The sequence below is a fragment of the Lingula anatina genome, chromosome 10 (genome assembly GCF_051362555.1).
Source record: "Lingula anatina isolate TDL-2025a chromosome 10, LinAna3.0, whole genome shotgun sequence".
In the NCBI taxonomy this organism is placed as follows: Eukaryota; Metazoa; Brachiopoda; class Lingulata; order Lingulida; family Lingulidae; genus Lingula; species Lingula anatina.
In genome coordinates this window covers 19,973,328-19,992,757 of record NC_141776.1, presented here as the reverse complement: position 1 = coordinate 19,992,757, position 19,430 = coordinate 19,973,328, and the positions used below count along the sequence as shown (strand labels likewise).

At 39.9% G+C, this 19,430-nt stretch overlaps 1 protein-coding gene across 2 annotated transcripts in view; it reads left to right on the top strand.

Annotated features, from left to right (window-relative positions):
- LOC106161429 (transcriptional coactivator YAP1-A) overlaps positions 1-19,430 on the top strand; it is a 33,545-nt gene that overhangs the window by 8,598 nt on the left and 5,517 nt on the right. The window contains exons 2-6 of one of the 2 annotated variants that reach the window (XM_013538383.3): positions 4,832-5,055; positions 7,648-7,898; positions 11,454-11,586; positions 15,646-15,729; positions 17,891-18,009. In XM_013538383.3, the coding sequence (XP_013393837.2) occupies positions 4,832-5,055; positions 7,648-7,898; positions 11,454-11,586; positions 15,646-15,729; positions 17,891-18,009 (811 nt within the window). Of the gene's footprint in view, positions 1-4,831; positions 5,056-7,647; positions 7,901-11,449; positions 11,587-15,645; positions 15,730-17,890; positions 18,010-19,430 lie in introns of both variants that reach the window. The other variant, XM_086998130.1, reaches the window with a different exon arrangement.

The following is a 19,430-nucleotide window of genomic DNA, read 5'->3' as shown; positions in this document are numbered from 1 at the left end:
TTAAACAAATTATGTTCACGGAGTACAAGTTCAGAAAATTTTAGAAATATATGTACAGAAAATTTTATTTAAAATCTAATCAAAGTATCTCTAGGTAAAGTGGGGTAAATAAATATGCATATAGTTTATGTTTAATTTAGATTAGAATGTGCGAAATCTGTAGACTAAAGAATAAACACAGTTCTAGGTTTAAAAAAGGTTTTAAATTTTTTTTCTTTATTTGCTTATGATAACATCTCCATCATGAGTCATTACCACATGGCCTGCACTTTGAATATTTGGCCAGTAACTTCGTAATAAAGCTGGCCAAAGTCTGGCTTGTGCATTTTCGGTTTGGCCAGTAACTTTCAGAGCACACTGGCCAAATTGGCCTGTACTATTTCAAACGAAGGTCAAACACTGTAATAATATTAAATAATAAAATTAAATTTTAAAAAATAAATAAATTACTAGATATTTCACATCTCTGTACACCAAATTCAGCTCTATAGCATCAGGATATGATGAGTACATCTTGGGCTCCCACTTACCAGTCATAGGTCCTTGTTATGTTGTCTTCACCTTGTTATAGCTCAGTGACCTCTTGCTGCGGTGTGGAAATAAACAACAGAGAAGACTTGACCACGACACTTACTGTTAGTTAATCATTTCTTTGTATCTTCACAAATACAGACATCACTGGGAAGATAAAATCAAGGAAGTTGTCTTGTTATGACTCTTCTAAACGCACCTAAATCATGCTGGAGAGGAATTGTTTCTAATTAAAGAAACTTAACAAAAAGAAAAGTAAGGTTTTTCAGTTTGATAATCCTATCCTCCATTTACACACACACTCACACAGAAGGAGAGAAAGAATTAAAAATCCAGCCATTTCACCAAAATAAAAGCTCAAACACCATGACAATTGCACTGAGAAAAATGGAAAATATGAAAGAAAAAGAAAAAAAAAACAGCTTTTCACAAGAAAACCATGATTTCCAGTTCATTGTGTTGATGACTAGGGGTGTGTGAGGTCAGCACCACCCCACTATATAGATCATAATAACAGGGGTTGTATTGTATGCTGCATTGTTTACCCACTTATAGTAATCTATGTACACAATCCTTCAGTCAATAGGATTGCCCTATAACCTGAGAGAGGTGCGGGGGTGGTATTTACTTAGGGGGAGAGGGACTTACATCTCTTTGTTTCTTCTCATCTGTACCAGCGCTGTGGCTGAACTGGCTTTGAAGTTAAAAGTGTTGGTCTAAAGCGGGGCTTCAATCCATGTTTTCACAGGCCAGCTCACTGTGAGGAAGGGAATATATATACACAATACAATCTGCCTCAGACTTTTACATAGTAGGTTAAACTGGCCAGCAGGCAATGTTTTTGATCCACTTATTCCCATTAAAACAACGTTAAAAAACTGACCTGTGAGATTTCTCATTATCTTATGTATAAAAGAGACATTATGTGCTGGACCAGGGAAGGGGGTTTAATTGCCTCTTCTTTACAAAGTTATGATTTTATGTATGATCTTAAATTACTTTAGAAATGAGTAGAACTGTCTTGTTGTTGACGGTATTCTGAAATAATAGCATTAGAGTTTTGTTTAGAAACAGGGAGGTGGATGAAAGTAACTGTCTGGGATCCACCCCACATCATAGTATTTGTAGAAGGAGGGGTTGACGTTTTCAAAAGTAAAAATAAAATTTCTAGGTAAACTTGAAGCTTTCATCACACCAAGGTAGGGTGAGTTTTGCTGTCATGAAGATGGCAGGCATGGTGACGTGTGACCACAGCAATATGTGGTTCACAGGAACCAACTCTCACCACAAACCAACACAACCACTGCTGCACACACACTGGTGGGAAAAATAAGGTGAAAATAAAAAATCTGGTTTTACCATCAGCCCAGAGAACACATGGCTATAAAGGAGATTAAGTTGTAATAATGTGAAGCATTTCAGGCCAAAGCAGAGGAATGATGCAGTGTTAATGTGGGGAGAGAAATCTGTAAACCTTTCATGACCCTGACATTATTGGAGATTAATGGACATGGATTTGTATCTGAAGTTTCTTTGGGCTCATTCCCAGTACGGCTACTATTCTTCGTAGATCGATCTAACTCTGCATGAACTCTCAATGAGTACAATTAACTTGCCTCCTCTTGGTTCCACTGTACTCCATGTTAGTCTGTTAATCTGACTGCATTAAGCAAGAGTTGGATCAATCTACAATATGAAGTCGAATGATAGATACATTGGGAATGCACCCTTAAACAGTTAAAGAACATGGCCCATCTCCTCTCTATAGCCTCGGTATGGTGATGTTGATACACATACTAAAACAGTTAAATTGAGGACACTGACATTGTAGTAAACAGCCCTGACCCTTGGGGGGGGGGGGGGGGTCAACAAGGCATGGTTAATGGCTTTATTTGGTATAAATTGATGTTGTTTTTCTAATGGTTTTATGAGCAGGAGTGAACACAGCAGTGCTTGCCCCAAAGCTAAAGAAAATTGTTTGTGAGATGTAAGATGGACTTTTAAAAAGAAACAGGCCAGTGTACTTGTATTTTGAACTGGTTAAAATTTAGATAAGGGGTAAATGAGTGGAATATATCATTTTGATTGGGCTGTTTGCTGTTCTAGATGAGTTCATTCTGTACCATTAAGAATGATAGAATGCATTGCAGTTTGGGACAGAAAGAGAGAGAGTACAATTCATTAAACCTTTCATGTCAGAGAGGTATTCCTCAGACATCTTTCCTGTACTTCACAACTCTGCTATCACCTATTTCTCAGTCACGTATGCACTTTATGACTTCACAAGTGTTAAAACAGTGGCGCACTGTTATGAAATCATTACCCTAATGGTGTCAGTGAAGCTATAGTACAGACAGAAAATAATTAGGTGGCCCTGACAAGGTCAGTCTCAGGTGAATATACCTGTATTCCCAGCACATCAGGTCCAGGATAGTAGTACTACCTCAGTGAGCACTATAGTTAGACCAAAAGTCAGGTTGGATCCATTCCAAGGTACCAGTCTCCTTAGAGAGTATCAGGGCTATAAATATACTCAATGTTTTTGAAACTCTAGTGCTATATATAAACAAAGGTTCAATATCCCTAGATGAAACCCTGGCAGCACTGGTATAATGTACATTAGGAATCATTATGGTAATGTATCATTTGATTTGAACAAGTGTCCCCTAGTGTGCGCCCTCTGGTGGTCAGTTACAGCAAGTTCTGGACCTGTTCTTCCTTCCCTCAATAAGAAACTCTCCCATATCTTATATTTCAACCCCCTCCCTCCTCGTCCTTCTCGCTTCTCTACCAGTGTTGAACAGTGGGAATTGTTGCAGGCTCTGGTGACCCCCCCTCCTCCCCCCCCCCCCCTCCCTGCTCAGGCTCTGGCTGCACTAAGTGACCTCACCTGGGGACAGTAGAGAAAGGAGAAGAGGGGTCCAGTTACAGTGTCTCTGGTAAACACTGGTCATATTATACTGATACCAAGGGAAAGGGTTTTGGTTGAGACTTCAAAAACTTACAGAAACAATAAAAGATTGGTTGGGTGAAGAAGACATTGTGTACCACCCATCTGATTTGTTTAAGGTCTATGAGGTGCATTTACAACCTTTCCAATTTACAGAAGACCAGGTACCTTTACAAAAAACATCAAGACTAAGTTAGCACTGATATGAACAGGTCTGCATCACTTTTCATCACCCCAACTGCTGTGATTGAAGTACATCGAACTTGAGGTTAACTTGAATAAAACACCTTATTGAAGCCTTTGTTAAACTTCACTTATAGGGAAGACATTGATCCCAATCAAAGGCACAGAGGAAGGGTTTGATTAAGGTGTAGTTTCAAATAAAAGTTTACAGAACTGACTGCTGGGGTCCAGATCCTAAACAAATCAAATCTGGGGAAACTTGATCTTATATTGTGAAGGTTATATTACAATTAGGCTGTAAGTAAAGGTGAATTCTAGACATGAGAGGGACTGGTAGGACCCAGATCACCTCTTTAATGAGGGTAAAAGTCTAAGGTTGGTGTTAGGGGCCAAACTCATTGTTTGATAACATCCGCACCATTATGGCCTTCTTTTTGTTGTCCTGAGAAATGTTTCAATTCTGCAGGAATTATCAGTGGAGGTATGTTTTGTTGTTAAGAGATGAAGTTTAGTGAAAAATAATAGAATTAAAAGGAAAAATGTACATGTCATTGAACTCTTACACACTTGAAGATTAGAGAATTACATAGTTTGCTCAGTGACAGACTTGTTGATGCTATAGTTATTGATTAAATAAAAAAGTTGCAAATAAATATTTTGTAATTATTGGTGTTGGACTGCATTGCATCCCAGGCCAAATGAGGATTTAAGAAACTTTTGCTATTTGTTAGAAAAACATCACTTGGTTCTTCATAGTGTCTTACTCAGGACTTGACTGAAGCTTTTAGACAAAAAAGAAATTAGTGTCTGAAGTACGTTTGTGTGCATGTTGTGTGTGTGTGTGTGCATGTTGTGTGCGCGTGTGTGTGCATGTTGTGTGTGCGTGCTGTGTGTAGGTAAGTGTGTTTGCATGCATACTGATACCTTTTTTGCCAATGGATTACATTTCAGGAACATTATAAAACTGCGAAGATTCTCGTTTCAAAAAGATATAAAATGTTTGCTAGGACGTTGATCTCTGGTTTATATTTCCGCAGCAGCAGGTGACAGACAACAATCCCAAGCTGAAGACCCATGGGGGCTATCTAAAGACACAAAATTCAACATAAAATTTATTTGAATTGAAAAAGCAATGTGTATTAATCCGTATCTCTATCACTATTTTAGCCACATCGACAAAACCACCACATGGCACGACCCACGGAAGTCAGTGAGCAGTATGAACCTGAGCCACCACACGACCCCGCCCCCCTCTCACCAGTCCCCCAATGTATCTATGCAGAACCTGGGGCCTCTTCCCCCAGGGTGGGAACAGGCCGCGACGCCAGAGGGAGAAATCTACTTTATTAATCACAATGATCGCAATACAAGCTGGTTTGACCCCAGGATACGTAAGTACATCATGGTTTTATCTTTAAAGGGATAATAACTCTTCGTTTTGGCCAAAAAATGAATTTTCCTGGAGTAAACAACAATTTTCCCATGCTTACCAATGGTTAATGAATCCATTTTTATATTCAAAGTTAGTCCCTGATTTTTTTCTAAGAAGTTTGGTTTTTTGTTAAAATCTCTTAAGAAATTATAACAGAGTATAGCCATCAATGGAGGTCACGTGATCTGAAGACAAGCTCAGATATCAGATAACTGCTGTTTTCGTCGTAAAACAGGATATATTATATTTCTATGAGTTATTCACAATGTTTTTATTGTGAAATATATATTTCATACGAAGAGTTATTATCCCTTTAAGTTGGTCTGTTAACATAGCTCTGTGTACTTGTCTGTCTTTTCATCTGTCTTGAACACTGTATACTGCAATTTAAGGTGAACTTCATACGCTTTGGGTTACTAATTACCCTTCATCTGTAGAACCTGTTACCTTATCTTCTTTTTCTTTTGTCATAAATGAAGGGCAGTTTTAAAAGAAATCCGGTATAAGAGAAACTGCTAACTCCTTTCGACTGTGAGTGAGCATCTAGTCTTTGTTTTGGCAGTTGTACTCATTGACTGCCTGAAGAACTCATTCATATTCCAGACTGATTACAATAACCTGTAAAAACAGTCTTGGTAATGAAGTGCATCTACTCAAATACATGGCCATGTTCAGTTGAACTTGTCTGCTGCCAGAGGGCAGTGATATCACAGGAGGAGACCAATGTCAATCCCATGGGGAAAGGGTTGATGTGGTTGGGGACTTCTGCTTGCTTCAGGGTCTCAAAGAGACTGGTACTTTGATAACCTAGTCCAAGTTATTGTATGGATATTGATTTGATGGGAATGGAAACTTTAGTCTTTTGTCTTCAGTTTTGAATAAATTTTTTCTTGGGTCTACCTTCATTTCTTTCACTCCTCCCTTTTTTCACTTTCTCTGAAGTGCAGTATGGAAACTTAACGTTAGGCCATTCGTCTTTAATTTAAAATAGAATTATTTCATGGGTCGACCTTCTCTCTCTCTCTCTCTCTCTCTCTCTCTCTCTCTCTCTCTCTCACCAGCTGAGCTCATGAAGTCAATAATGAGAGGTTTCTCAGCTGTGTCAGTGTACAGTGACACCTGGGGTAACCACCTGGCCTCCTGCTACCTCTCTCTTCATCTGGGGTCACACAGGGATAGAACCAAACTGCTTCAGATCAAACTGTGGCACATTGTTTGATAATCTTACTTTGCATGGTGTGTTGCATTACATCAGCCCTCTTCCATTTTGCTTATAGTGAATTAATTGAATTACTCAGTGCTGACAGGTTTGTATCTACAGGCTTGAATGTACACTGCTTTAAAACTGGTGGTGTTTTAGACCTACATCGGTCTAGGTCTGTATCTGTGTGTGAACACGGCTGCAGTATTACCCAGCTGGTAGGGAGCATCTTGTAACCAAGGGATGACCTTTGAAAACTGTCAAATTTTGAGACATTTTTCAAATCAGTCAGCTGGCTATGTGTTTGGTGTAATAAATGCTGTAGCAGATGAACTATCACAATTTCTTTGATTTTTTTAAGTATTTTGAAGATGACCTTTTTAAATATCATGGGATAATATATTTGGTAAAGGCACAGAACTGCTCCTATTTTAATTGAAATTTTATACGTGTGATCATTGAACTTGATAGGGCTGTATGTATAATTCATAAGCCTTTGGCAAGTAATACTGACTGAAAAAAAAAGACTTGTGCACCTGTGTAATTGGCTGAGTGACGTCAGGTTTCAGCTTTACCTCACTTCAGAAGCCTGCTGGTCCTCTATTAGTTCTGAATGGCCATAGATACTGTATCATATCTTGTAAGCGTAATAAATAAAGCCTTCCAAACCATTGAGTGTGCCATTCCCTTAATCTAAGATTGATAGGAATCTGACTGACGGTTTATGTACATGTATAGTTATTTATACTACTCTCTCTCTCTCTCTCTCTCTCCCTCCCTCCTTCAGTTGTGTTTTTACACAGACAGTCACTACCATTGAACTCTTCCATATTATGTGAAACATTACAGATCTGCACTTCCTTTCCAAAAATTCTGCAGCCTGAAAAAAGTCGCAAAATATTCGACACATATTTTAATTCCTTGTCCAAAATAGTTAGGGCTATGAGTATAAATAAGTCAAATTATAAGTTCCCTTCTATTCCCAACCTTTGTTCTGTTTTATATCCTATCTACATGTCATATGCTAAGTGTGTTCTCTGTCTTCTGTTTTATATCCTATCTACATGTCATATACTAAGTGTGTTCTCTGTTTTCTGTTTTATATCCTATCTACATGTCATATACTAAGTGTGTTCTCTGTTTTCTGTTTTATATCCTATCTACATGTCATATACTAAGTGTGTTCTCTGTCTTCTGTTTTATATCCTATCTACATGTCATATACTAAGTGTGTTCTCTGTCTTCTGTTTTATATCCTATCTACATGTCATATACTAAGTGGGTTCTCTGTCTTCTGTTTTATATACTATCTACATGTCATATACTAAGTGTGTTCTCTGTCTGTTCCAGCCATGCATCTGCAGCAGCCAGCAATGAACCTGCAGCAGAAACATCAGAGATCACTTCCTCCACAGATGCATCAATTACAGCAACAGCATCAGCAACAGCAGCAGCAACAACAACAGGCAGCGCAGCAACAGCAACCTCGGCAGTTACCTTCCCCACAAATGACAGGGCCTAATGGCCGACAGAGAACGTTACAGGAGCTCCAGCGAGAAGAGGCGCTGTTAAAAAGACGACAAGAAGAGATTACAAAACAAGTGAGTATTTAAGCTGGTTTGTGCTTTGTGTGACAGTGTGTGAGATGTGGCATTGTGTTAGTTGTTATGGTGTGTTGGGTGTGACAGTGTGTTAGTTGTGACAGTGTGTTGGGTGGGACAGTGTGCCTGATGGTCATTTTCAATAATATAAAACACCAGAGAGGATTTACCTTCCAAGGACACTTATCTTGGCTGTTACTGTACACAATTTGTAGTCAATAATGTTTATGTAATTTTATTCCTGTGCAGTATGAGCAGAAAATGTTTTGTGTGATTTGTTTAAAGCAGAAAGCCAATTTAAGGACTTAGCTATTCAAAAGAATAAGAAAAAACCTCTCTCAAGCACACTTTCTCAGGCCTATTTCCATACTTGCTTCCCAGTTGTCAGTCAGTAAACATTTAGGTCATTTCTGGATAGAAGAATGTGTAATGGCCCCTGCTTTAAAAAAAAGCAATGTAAGGCTAAACTTGTGAAATAGTTGGCATAATTTTGGAACATTAACGCTGCTAGCAGTATGCGGAACTATTTACAAACAGATTCTGTGTACTTTTACTTCCTGAGATTGTATCTTAATGATTGGGGGTGGAGCGTGATTTTATGAAGAAGAAGTTAGAAATGTCATAGATGGTTTCTTTCGTGTGATTTTGGGTCGTGATATTTTAGAAAGGGAAAAGTTTCATTAGGTTAAGGAAGTTCTGTCTTTTTTATTGGGAGAACAAAAAAAACTGTATTTAAAAGTAAAAGATGTGTAAGAATTTGTACAATAAATTGGCTTCGATAATATTATATCTAAATACAGTGGAGGTTTCTGTGATTGCTTAGAATACCTTGACAGAGAAAAAGCAGATTACTAGGATGGTCTGCTTGTTCGTGAGAAGGTTATTCTAGATTTTAGAGGAACTTCACCAGGGCAAGTTATAAATTTACAAATTTGCCAGTGGAGACTTCCCTGCTGCTGTGATCTCTGATCAGAGCCAGGAGGGTTTGGACCAGGGCCAAGTAGGGGCTGTCTGGACTGAAAAGGAGAAATTTTACACAGTTAACTGGTAAACACTATGTCCAGATTGTTGGATGACTATCAAATAACAGAGAGAGAGAGAGAGAGAGAGAGAGAGAGAGAGAGAGAGAGAGAGAGAGAGAGAGAGAGAGAGAGAGGGGGGGGGGGGGGTAGAGAGTTTTATTTTGTCAACAATCCTGCACAGTCTTGTATATGAAGGAGATAAAGAAAAGGACATTTCAACAAGAAAGAATAAGAAGTGTGTGATCAGGTTCCCAACATTGGGTGTGGCTAAGAAAGGATTTGAATGTGCATGCTAAAAGGGGGCCATAAAATAACTGGATGACTACATTGAAGTCTCTCCCTAACAATTTCCCCTTGTTGGTAACTGTAGCGACTGCGTGGGCAGTAGGGCGGGTGTAATGTCGCCTAATTTACTGACTTCTACAGCCCAGCTGTTAAAAAACCATTTAATTTGAAAGAGAACACCGCGGAGTGTTTATGTAAAGCTGTTTACAAGGATTCTGTTATTTCCTCTACCAGTATTGGTGAATAGTTTAAATGATAAACCACTCCAGGGTAACAGACAAGTTCACCCTCTCTTCAACTCATTGTAGTTTATATAATCTGCCCTTGATACCTAAACATTTTGGATGATTTGATGTCAGGTAAGCTCTGGATTAAAGTGAATAATCTGCCTCCATTACAAATTTTTTCCTCAAAACCTATACACAACTTCTCAGTCTTAACAAAATATTCCTTCCTAGCTTAAGATCACTTACATGAAATAATAAAAAGAAACTTTGTGGTTTAGTCAACCCCCACACTGGGGACAGCCCTTCTTTATGAGGAGATAAAGTTTGGAGAACTTGATCTGAGAGTGGGCAGAGATGTGGTGTAGTGATGGAGAAGGCAGGTGCTTGGATCAGTTTAAGAGATTGTAATTTGAAGTTTAAGAAGTCATAAGGCAGTTAGTCATAGGCACCCAAGTGATTGCTTCAGAAGTCTGAAATGGTCTGGAACTGTCTTGGTGAGACCAACAAAGACAGCTGTAATGTACACCAATACAATATTCATCTACATATTAATTGTTCACTAAAATAAACTGTTGAAGATGAAGCTGTTATTGAGCAGGGTTTACTCTACACATCATAAGATTTAAGTCCCTCACTGTAGATAACAGAAGATTGTATTGTACCCAACATCAAAATGCTCTCAACAAATTTTGTAGTAATCTGCCCACTCACCTATCACCAAGAGGTGTACTGGCTGCGTTACTTTATCAGGGCACCTGTTTCATCTTCTGGGGCCCTGTGAAGGCAAAGCATCTACAAAGTTAGAATTCTCATGATTTAGCCCCATCCTCCTCCACCCCCCTTCTGTTCCAAATCACAACACTCCTGTCTACCCCCCTCCCCCAATTACCCTGTGCTGCAAAAGATATAGAACACATCACTGTCAGCCATTCTGGTATAGTATCAGTTGCCATGGTGAAATGGTTGGTGTATATTGACCATGCACATTCCCTTGGTGTCATATTGTCCTTCAGGGCCCTGGTGCTGCATAGCCAAAGCCTTGCACTCTCCAGGTCTCATATTACAAACCCTAGCAACAGGGACTGTGATCTTCAGTTTAATTGGATTTCTAGATTAGGTTACTGGGTGAATAGAAAAGACCATTCTTGACCAGTGCAGGGGTCAAGAGCTGGGCAGTGACTGGAGAAACAATGGGGCAGGGAGGAAGGGGAGGATGGAGAGAAGAGAGAGAGAGATGAAAAGAGATGAATGGAAAGAGTGAGAGAAAAAGAGTATGTGTGCGAAAGAGGGGTTATCTGGTTTAAACAATAAATTGGCTTTTCAAGACAATAGGAATAACCCTGGCATTGTAGGCAAACCATGCCCAATGGTATGGTGAGGGAGAGAAAGATTTCAGAGGAAATGAAACCAAGTGTATTGTATAGAATTTGTGTTTGACAGGGAAAATTGGAAGAGGTAAAAAAGGAGTATGGCTTGGCTTGGTATCAAGATGCCACCTGTGTTGTGTGCAGTGTAGTGAGTGAAGTGGATGTCAGACTTTCCCAATATAGAACATACAGATGGAGCATAAGACTATACAGCTTGTAAACATTCTCTCTCTCTCTCTCTCACACACATACACACACACACACACACACACACACACACACACTGTTAGTCGTAATAATGTGGTAGCTGTTAATGTGGCTGTGCCTTCTTCAGACCCACATAGTTAAAATTTTTTTTACTTTCTATGCAAAATTGAAGCTATACCTCACAAAGCCTTGGGTATGGCTTCAGTTTTGTGTAGGAAGCAGGGATAAGGTTTTTTCCGACTATCAGTAGATTTTCAACTTTTTGCGAGCCAAAAACATGACTAGCGCCATATTTTCCAATGAAAGGCAGCCTCATCCTCAACAAAGTGAAAAGTTGAAAACTTCTGATCATGTTGTCCTTGTGTTCTGGTCCTTACCCATACCGTCTCTCCCTCTAATTGGTACACTGGTTCTTATCCATACCGTCTCCCCCTCTTATTGGTACAGGTGCAAGAGATGATGCTGCGGCAACACGGGATGAAGAGCGAGCTGGCAGTTAGTAATACGGGGGTCGACCCGTTCCTGAATCAGGGCTCCTCAGATTACCACGCCAGACAGGAGAGCGGAGACAGCGGTTTAGGTAGGTGAAAAATACAGCCTTGGGTGTAATTACAATGAAACTGTCATACTGGGAAGTGAGAACTCACTCTGTGGAGACTCTTGCTGAATGCAATCTGATTAACAGATTTATATGCCAACATTCTTATACAATCATCAGCTTTTTGGTATTCTGGTCAACAGCATGGGAATAGTTTCAATGTGAACACCCTATAACTAAGAAATATGCTGCTTCAAATTAGTGAGTATTTGCTGAAAGTAAGAACATTAAAATTACTACAAAGGTATACATATTGTCAGAAATAGTAGTAGGCAATGCAAAAGACCAGTGGCAGACCAATGCTTTAGGCTGTTTGCTGCCATCAAGAGATGGTTAAAGCTGAGGTAGTGCTAACGCTGGTCAATTCAGCCAAATGCTAAAACTGATGTAAATTGGCCAAACAGAAAGGGTTTGATTTGACTTGTTTTAGTCAAATTCTAACCATTTGGATAACTAATTGACAAAAAAAAAAGTGGTGATTTGGCTAAGCGAAAAATTTTCTAGTGCTACCCTAGTAAAAGTATGTAGTTCTTGTAAAGAATGTAAGATGTGGTTGAGAGAAGAAAGAGGTGTCCATCCTTTTCTCAGTTACCTTATCAGGTAAAAGGTCCTCAAAGGTCACGCGAAATTGAGGCTGTGCCTTGCGCCTCCTGTGGTTGTAAACTTTGCAGGTACTCAGTGTTTTATTTGGACTTTGGATTCCTGTAATCTGTTCTCAATGGTTATTGACCATAAGGCAGTAAAAAGTCTTATTCTGTTAAGGCAAAGATGGGAAATGTGGCTGAAATGTTCTGTTTGACCTTCTGAAATGTCATCTTGGATTTGAAATTACGTGTTTGTGTATAAATTGAGAATGGGGTGATTTCAGACTAGAGTAAATTTGGCATTAAGACTTCCTTGGTCTTGGTATGGTTTGCTGCAGTTAACTGCTTTTGACATTTTCAAACATGTTGCCAAAAATTGAAACATGTGGCAGATGGCTTTATTTGAATGTGTTTGATTACAGAGTAAGCCCCCATGCCTAGTATTGGGATGATAAGATTTGACTACAAAGCTATGGAGACAGGACACATTATTTTCTGCCTGTGTTTACTATTACCCAATAACAGTTTTAACATATTGATATGTTAAATATAACATATTTATTTAAATCTAAAAGCCTGAATATCGACCTGCCCTCTAGTGACATACTAGAATCTAGGCATATTGCTAACTAACAAACTTTTGAAGATATCTCACAAGATCTAGTCTAGAAACTTGTTTGCTGGGGTGCGCTTCGCTATGCCGAAGGTTCGCTATGCCGAAGGTTCGCTGTGCCGAGGGTTCGCTATGCCGAAGGTTCGTTATGCCGAGGGTTCGCTGAGCCGAAGGTTCGCTATACCGAGGGTTCGCTATGCCGATTGTTTTTAAAAAGATGTTAATTTTACACACACCCAATAACTACAACAAGTTCGCCAAAAATAATTAGAGAATGTTTTCTTGTCAGTAATTTCCTAAATGTGGGTGACGCCCATAGTGCCAAAAATAATTAATATATTAACTTACAGAACTGATTATTTAAAGCGATTTAAGATGTTTATGTCCATAAGGATAAATCTTCAATGCGCAGTTTTAACAAATCCAAATGGTACGGATAGAAGAAGAGAACTTTTAAAACTCGTTTATTTTCAAAAAAGGCCACTGCTCGCCACGTTACATAACAAGCACAATGGGTGATGGGTAGCCGACTTTTTCGGCGCAGCGAACCCTCGGCGCAGCGACCCTTTCGGCACAGCGAACCATCGGCATAGCGAACCTTTGATTTTGGGGCTCCGGAAAAACTTAGCCGATTTTAGACCAATTTTCCGGTTTTGTCGGCACAGTGAACCCTCGGCACAGCGAACCTTCGGCACAGCGCGCTGTCCCCGTTTGCTGATCATGGTCTTCAGTAACCACTGAATTCTCCATAAAGACTTGGGTTGTTTATCTATAACCTCTACAAACATGAGCCTACCCGTACAGCTTTCCCTGTGATTCCTCTCATATGTGATCATGCATATATTAATTCCTGTCATATGTGACCATACATATATTAATTCCTGTCATATGTGATCATGCATATATTGACCACAGAACTACTACACACCAAGATCTAGGTGATCATGGGGGTGGACCTTGTGATTCTGTTGTGATTTCGTAACACATCAATTCTGTACCAGTCTCTGTGCTGCCCTTTAATCTACATTTGCATTTACATGAAGTTTGAACTCACTGGGGGGTGGGGGGTGTTCTGATTTCTACTTCATCATAATTCTGAGAAAATCAAGATAAACAGGTCAAGCTTTGAGGGAAAAAAAACTGTTACACTAGATCTGTTGACTATGTCAGCTTCAGAAGCCATTATTAGAGCCATTTCTGCAAGATTTCACTGCTAACAAGTACGAAGTGTTATTCCTCAGTTCTGGAGATATAAGCCACCACTTCTCACAGCAGACAAGTTCTTGGAAAATGGAGAGAAAAGGGTTTCTCTGAGGCCGTGCCTGGATAATTTCTGCCTAAAATGTATAAACAGTATCATCAGTCACTCTTGAATAAAGCATGAGGTAGATTTATGGGAGCTCATCATACACACATTAAGTACATTTATTTAACCCTTATTCATTGGGCTTTTCTAAGGACAAATAAATGAATTCTCTCTCTCTTTCTCTCTCTCTCTCTCTTTCTGTGTGTGTAGTAGGTGAAATCACTAATGGCTGCACCTTGATGAAATTCTTCAGAAGTGAAATATCACACGTATCTGTCAATTGCTCAGGATATTGCAGCTCCGGAATAAACCATGCAGAGTTGTTAGAATGATATCCAGCTAGTTACAATCCTTGCAATGGCTCAGTTCAGTTTCTGCTGAAAATTACGTGACTACACAACAAAGTTACATGAGCACTGCATGTCTGTGCATATTGCCATCACCCTTTTCCGTTGCTCTCATGCAAATTTCACTATATCCGCAATAAATGGATAATCAGGTTACTTATATTCCTTAAAACTCTCTGGATTAATTTAAGGAGGAAAACCAGCCTGATTGGATTCTATTTCTTAAACTTTGTGAATTTTAAATTTTTCACCATTGACATTTAAATGTGTGATTTTTAACTCTCATTTATCTGAAGTCCTAAGCTAGTTACATGTCTGAATGTCCACATTAACAGTATTACTTAAAAATTGGTGGTGATTATGCCGTAATCAGTTATATGATATTGCATCAAAATTGACAAAAAAATTTTTAGTGCAGTCATCATTATTCTTTTTTTTTTTTTTTTTTTTTTTTTGTCTGTACATTTACCAGCTTTTTCGTCTCTTTGAATAAAAAAAAAAATTAAAAAAGAAACTTTTTCACTAATGGCAACAGTTGTAAGATCAGCGTAAAATTCATGGTATTGAACCAGGTCATTGGAAGTGAATGTACTTCGTCCTGTAGTGAACTAAGGCATAGCCAGCATACTCAATGAGAGGAAATTGAATGTAATTTATATGAGAAAAGTGTGGAGGAAATGTCTGATTGAAATGGTAATGTCTTTGAAGTTTTGCCAGAGTGAGTTCTTTAATGCTTATAATAGCTTTACTCTGTGTTCTCAGCTGTTAATGGAATAATGTATTTTATAAGTGCACAAACTCTCGTGTGTGCATGTGTACGTGCGTCAGTACGCGTAAGCAAGTGCTTTCGCACTTTTGCCTACACACGTGTAAATCTGCGTCCCAATTCAGCCAAAGAAGCTTTTAAGGAGTAAGTCTGAATCTTATCTGATGGGACTGTTGTGTTATATCTATATTGAAGGCATTATCTGATGGAACTGTTGTGTTATATCTATATTGAAGGCATTATCTGATGGAACTGTTGTGTTATATCTATATTGAAGGCATTATCTGATGGGACTGTTGTGTTATATCTATATTGAAGGCTGCTGTTGTGTTATATCTATATTGAAGGCTACTGTTGTGTTATATCTATATTAAAGGTGACTGTTGTGTTATATCTATATTAAAGGTATTATGTAACCATTGCAGGTGGGATGGGGACAAACTATAGCTTACCAAGAACTCCAGAAGATCTCCTGGGTAACATGGACGATATGGACACGTCAGAAGGAGGTGAGTGAGACGGCCTCTGGTCTGATACATCACACCTAGCACACTGTCACATCTAACACACTGTCACACCTAACACATTGTAACATCTAACACACTGTCACACCTAACACACTGTCACATCTAACACATTGTAACATTTAACACACTGTCACACCTAGCACACTGTCACATCTAACACACTGTCACACCTAACACATTGACAAGTCTGATACACTGTCACACCTAGCACACTGTCACATCTAACACACTGTCACACCTAACACATTGACAAGTCTGATACACTGTCACACCTAGCACACTGTCACATCTAACACACTGTCACACCTAACACATTGACAAGTCTGATACACTGTCACATCTGACACACTGTCACACCTAACACATTGTCACATCTGACACACTGCTGATTTGGCCACATCTCACGTTGAGCAAGTTAACATTTCATAGTTCTAAGGAACTGCAAAAATGGGTACGTTACTGCCACAGTGGTCATGTGACCAACCAAGAAAGTGCCATAGTCAAGATGGCAGTGCCACAGTTTATAGAAATGTAGTTTCAGGGTGGTTGTTGTTAAGCAGAAGAGGAATTTGGAGAGAAATGGAGAGTGTGTGTGTGTTCGTTTGTGAGTGAGAGAGAGAGAAAGAGAGAGAGAGAGAGATGGAGAGCATGTGATTGTGTTTGTGTGTGAGAGAAAGGGAGAGACAGAGAGAAAAAAGAGAGTGTGTGTGTGTTTAATTATCTTCTGTTATGACAACCCCAAGTTGGTTACCATGGTGAAACATAATACATCTGACCTTCACCTTGACCCGCGGTGGTCAGTGCTTTTCCTACACTGACCAAACTGCCCGTCTGGGTGGTCAGCCTGGACACTACTGTGTGACCATGTTAACACAGGTCTGGACCAGTCTGGGAGGGGTCAGAGCCCAGCTGGAGGTGGTGTACAATATTTCTGTTCCTCTGCATGTGGAGCTTGCTCACACCATCATAACAGAGAGCTGGTCTACCTTGGAGAATAACCAGGGCAGGGAGGCATGGCCTCTTGCCAGTGTGGTAGACTAGCATATATTTACTGTTCACTCAGAACTTCAGGTTGGTTTTGACTGTAAACATGGGGAGAGGTGTTAGTTCAGCTGACCATCCTTAGTACACTACATCACTGCAGGGGAGAGACAGAGAATTGGGAAGGGAGAGAGAGAGGGAAGGAGGGAAAGAAAAAAGAGAGAGGGAGAGAGATAGAGTGAAGGAAAGAGAGGGGGGTGGCAGGGGATGTATGTGTTTGTGTGTGAGAGAGATTTATGTGTGTGTGTGTGTGTGTGTGTGTGTGTGTGTGTGTGTGTGAGAGAGAGAGAGAGAGAGAGAGAACATCTGATGGTGTTGCCTACTAGCGGCTCTAGGTGCCAAGTTGGCTGTCATCCATGGTAACAAGTGTTCTCATTCACTGCGACAGGCACGTGTTCTGAGGACAGGCACATGTTTTGTGAGGAGAGTACAACTGGATTTTACAACCTGTCACACACACAGGTTTCTCTGCAGGCCTCACACCCTGACCTGGACTTTGTTTGATTCTCTCCTTCTCTCTCTCTCCCTCCTCTCTCTTTCTCTCCCTCCCCCCTTCTCTCTTTCTCTTTCTTTCTCCCATCTCTTTCTCTCTCTCTCTCTCTCTCTCTCTCTCTCTCTCTCTCCCATATTAAATTGAATTCTAAGCAGTTCCTGATAGAAGATTGGTATTATAACCCCTTCTCAAACACAACACACACACACTGTTTAAACCTGATACATAAACTTTGATAGTTTTTACTTTTATTTTTTGTTACAAAATTATTCATGAAGTAAAAAGGAGGGGATAAACAGGATAAACATGTCAACTTTTTTATCAGTAACAGTAATTATTATGTGTTGAAATTTTTTATCAGAATTGTTTTAATTATTTCAGTTAAAGCTTGGGAAGTTGATAAAACTTTTCAGGAGCTAAGTAGAAAAAAATAAGTTCAGGCAGGGAAAGCACTGCACTCTTGAAATAATTGCCCAAGTCTACTGCTGCACTTCTAACAGACATTACCCTAAAACTTCACCTGTCTGACCAAGGGGTGAAACTACACAGCATTCAGGCTAGACACTCTTTCCTCCTTGTCTAAAAGACTTCTTTTGTTGATATTTCTAGGTCACAAACTACAGCCTCAGCAAATGGAATTTGGCCACGATAACATGACCCTCGGCAACATGGGGGAGAGCGACGAAACTTCCAATATGGACAGCGATGATCTGGTGCCTAGTCTGAGGGTAAGGAGGGGGGGGTCTGAGGGTAGGGGTGAACAGGTGGTGTTTAGAGTGGAGGGAGGGGGTTTCAGGGTAAGGAGGGGAGTAGGGGGTTTCAGGGTAAGGAGGAGAGCGGGGGGAGGGTCTGAGGGTAGGGGTGAACAGGTGGTGTTTAGTGTAAGGAGGGGAGTAGGGGGTTTCAGGGTAAGGAGGAGAGCGGGGGGAGGGTCTGAGGGTAGGGGTGAACAGGTGGTGTTTAGGGTAAGGAGGGGAGTAGGGGGTTTCAGGGTAAGGAGGAGAGCGGGGGGAGGGTCTGAGGGTAGGGGTGAACAGGTGGTATTTAGAGTGGAGAGAGGGGGGTTCAGGGTAAGGAGGGGGAGGGGGTCTGAGGGTAAGGAGGGGGGGCGGGTCTGAGGGTAGAAGTGAACTGGTGGTGTTTAGAGTTGAGGGAATGGAGAGAGGGTATCAAAGAGACTGCAGTGTTTTTATCAAGCTTTGCACTTTTCAAACTTGTTGAATTTAATTGCACACAAGGAAATATGCTTTCATTGCTGAAAACAGTATTTTACCCCTGCTGTTATCTGATGCAATATATCCCAATAACTAACTATGTCCTGGTTGACTGACCTGTGTGATCAGAAGTATTCTTGTCTATTTCAACATATCCCAATAACTATGTCCTGGTTGACTGACCTGTGTGATCAGAAGTATTCTTGTCTATTTCAACATATCCCAATAACTATGTCCTGGTTGACTGACCTGTGTGATCAGAAGTATTCTTGTCTATTTCAACATATCCCAATAACTATGTCCTGGTTGACTGACCTGTGTGATCAGAAGTATTCTTGTCTATTTCAACATATCCCAATAACTATGTCCTGGTTGACTGACCTGTGTGATCAGAAGTATTCTTGTCTATTTCAACATATCCCAATAACTATGTCCTGGTTGACTGACCTGTGTGATCAGAAGTATTCTTGTCTATTTCAACATATCCCAATAACTATGTCCTGGTTGACTGACCTGTGTGATCAGAAGTATTCTTGTCTATTTCAACATATCCCAATAACTATGTCCTGGTTGACTGACCTGTGTGATCAGAAGTATTCTTGTCTATTTCAACATATCCCAATAACTATGTCCTGGTTGACTGACCTGTGTGATCAGAAGTATTCTTGTCTATTTCAACATATCCCAATAACTATGTCCTGGTTGACTGACCTGTGTGATCAGAAGTATTCTTGTCTATTTCAACATATCCCAATAACTATGTCCTGGTTGACTGACCTGTGTGATCAGAAGTATTCTTGTCTATTTCAACATATCCCAATAACTATGTCCTGGTTGACTGACCTGTGTGATCAGAAGTATTCTTGTCTATTTCAACATATCCCAATAACTATGTCCTGGTTGACTGACCTGTGTGATCAGAAGTATTCTTGTCT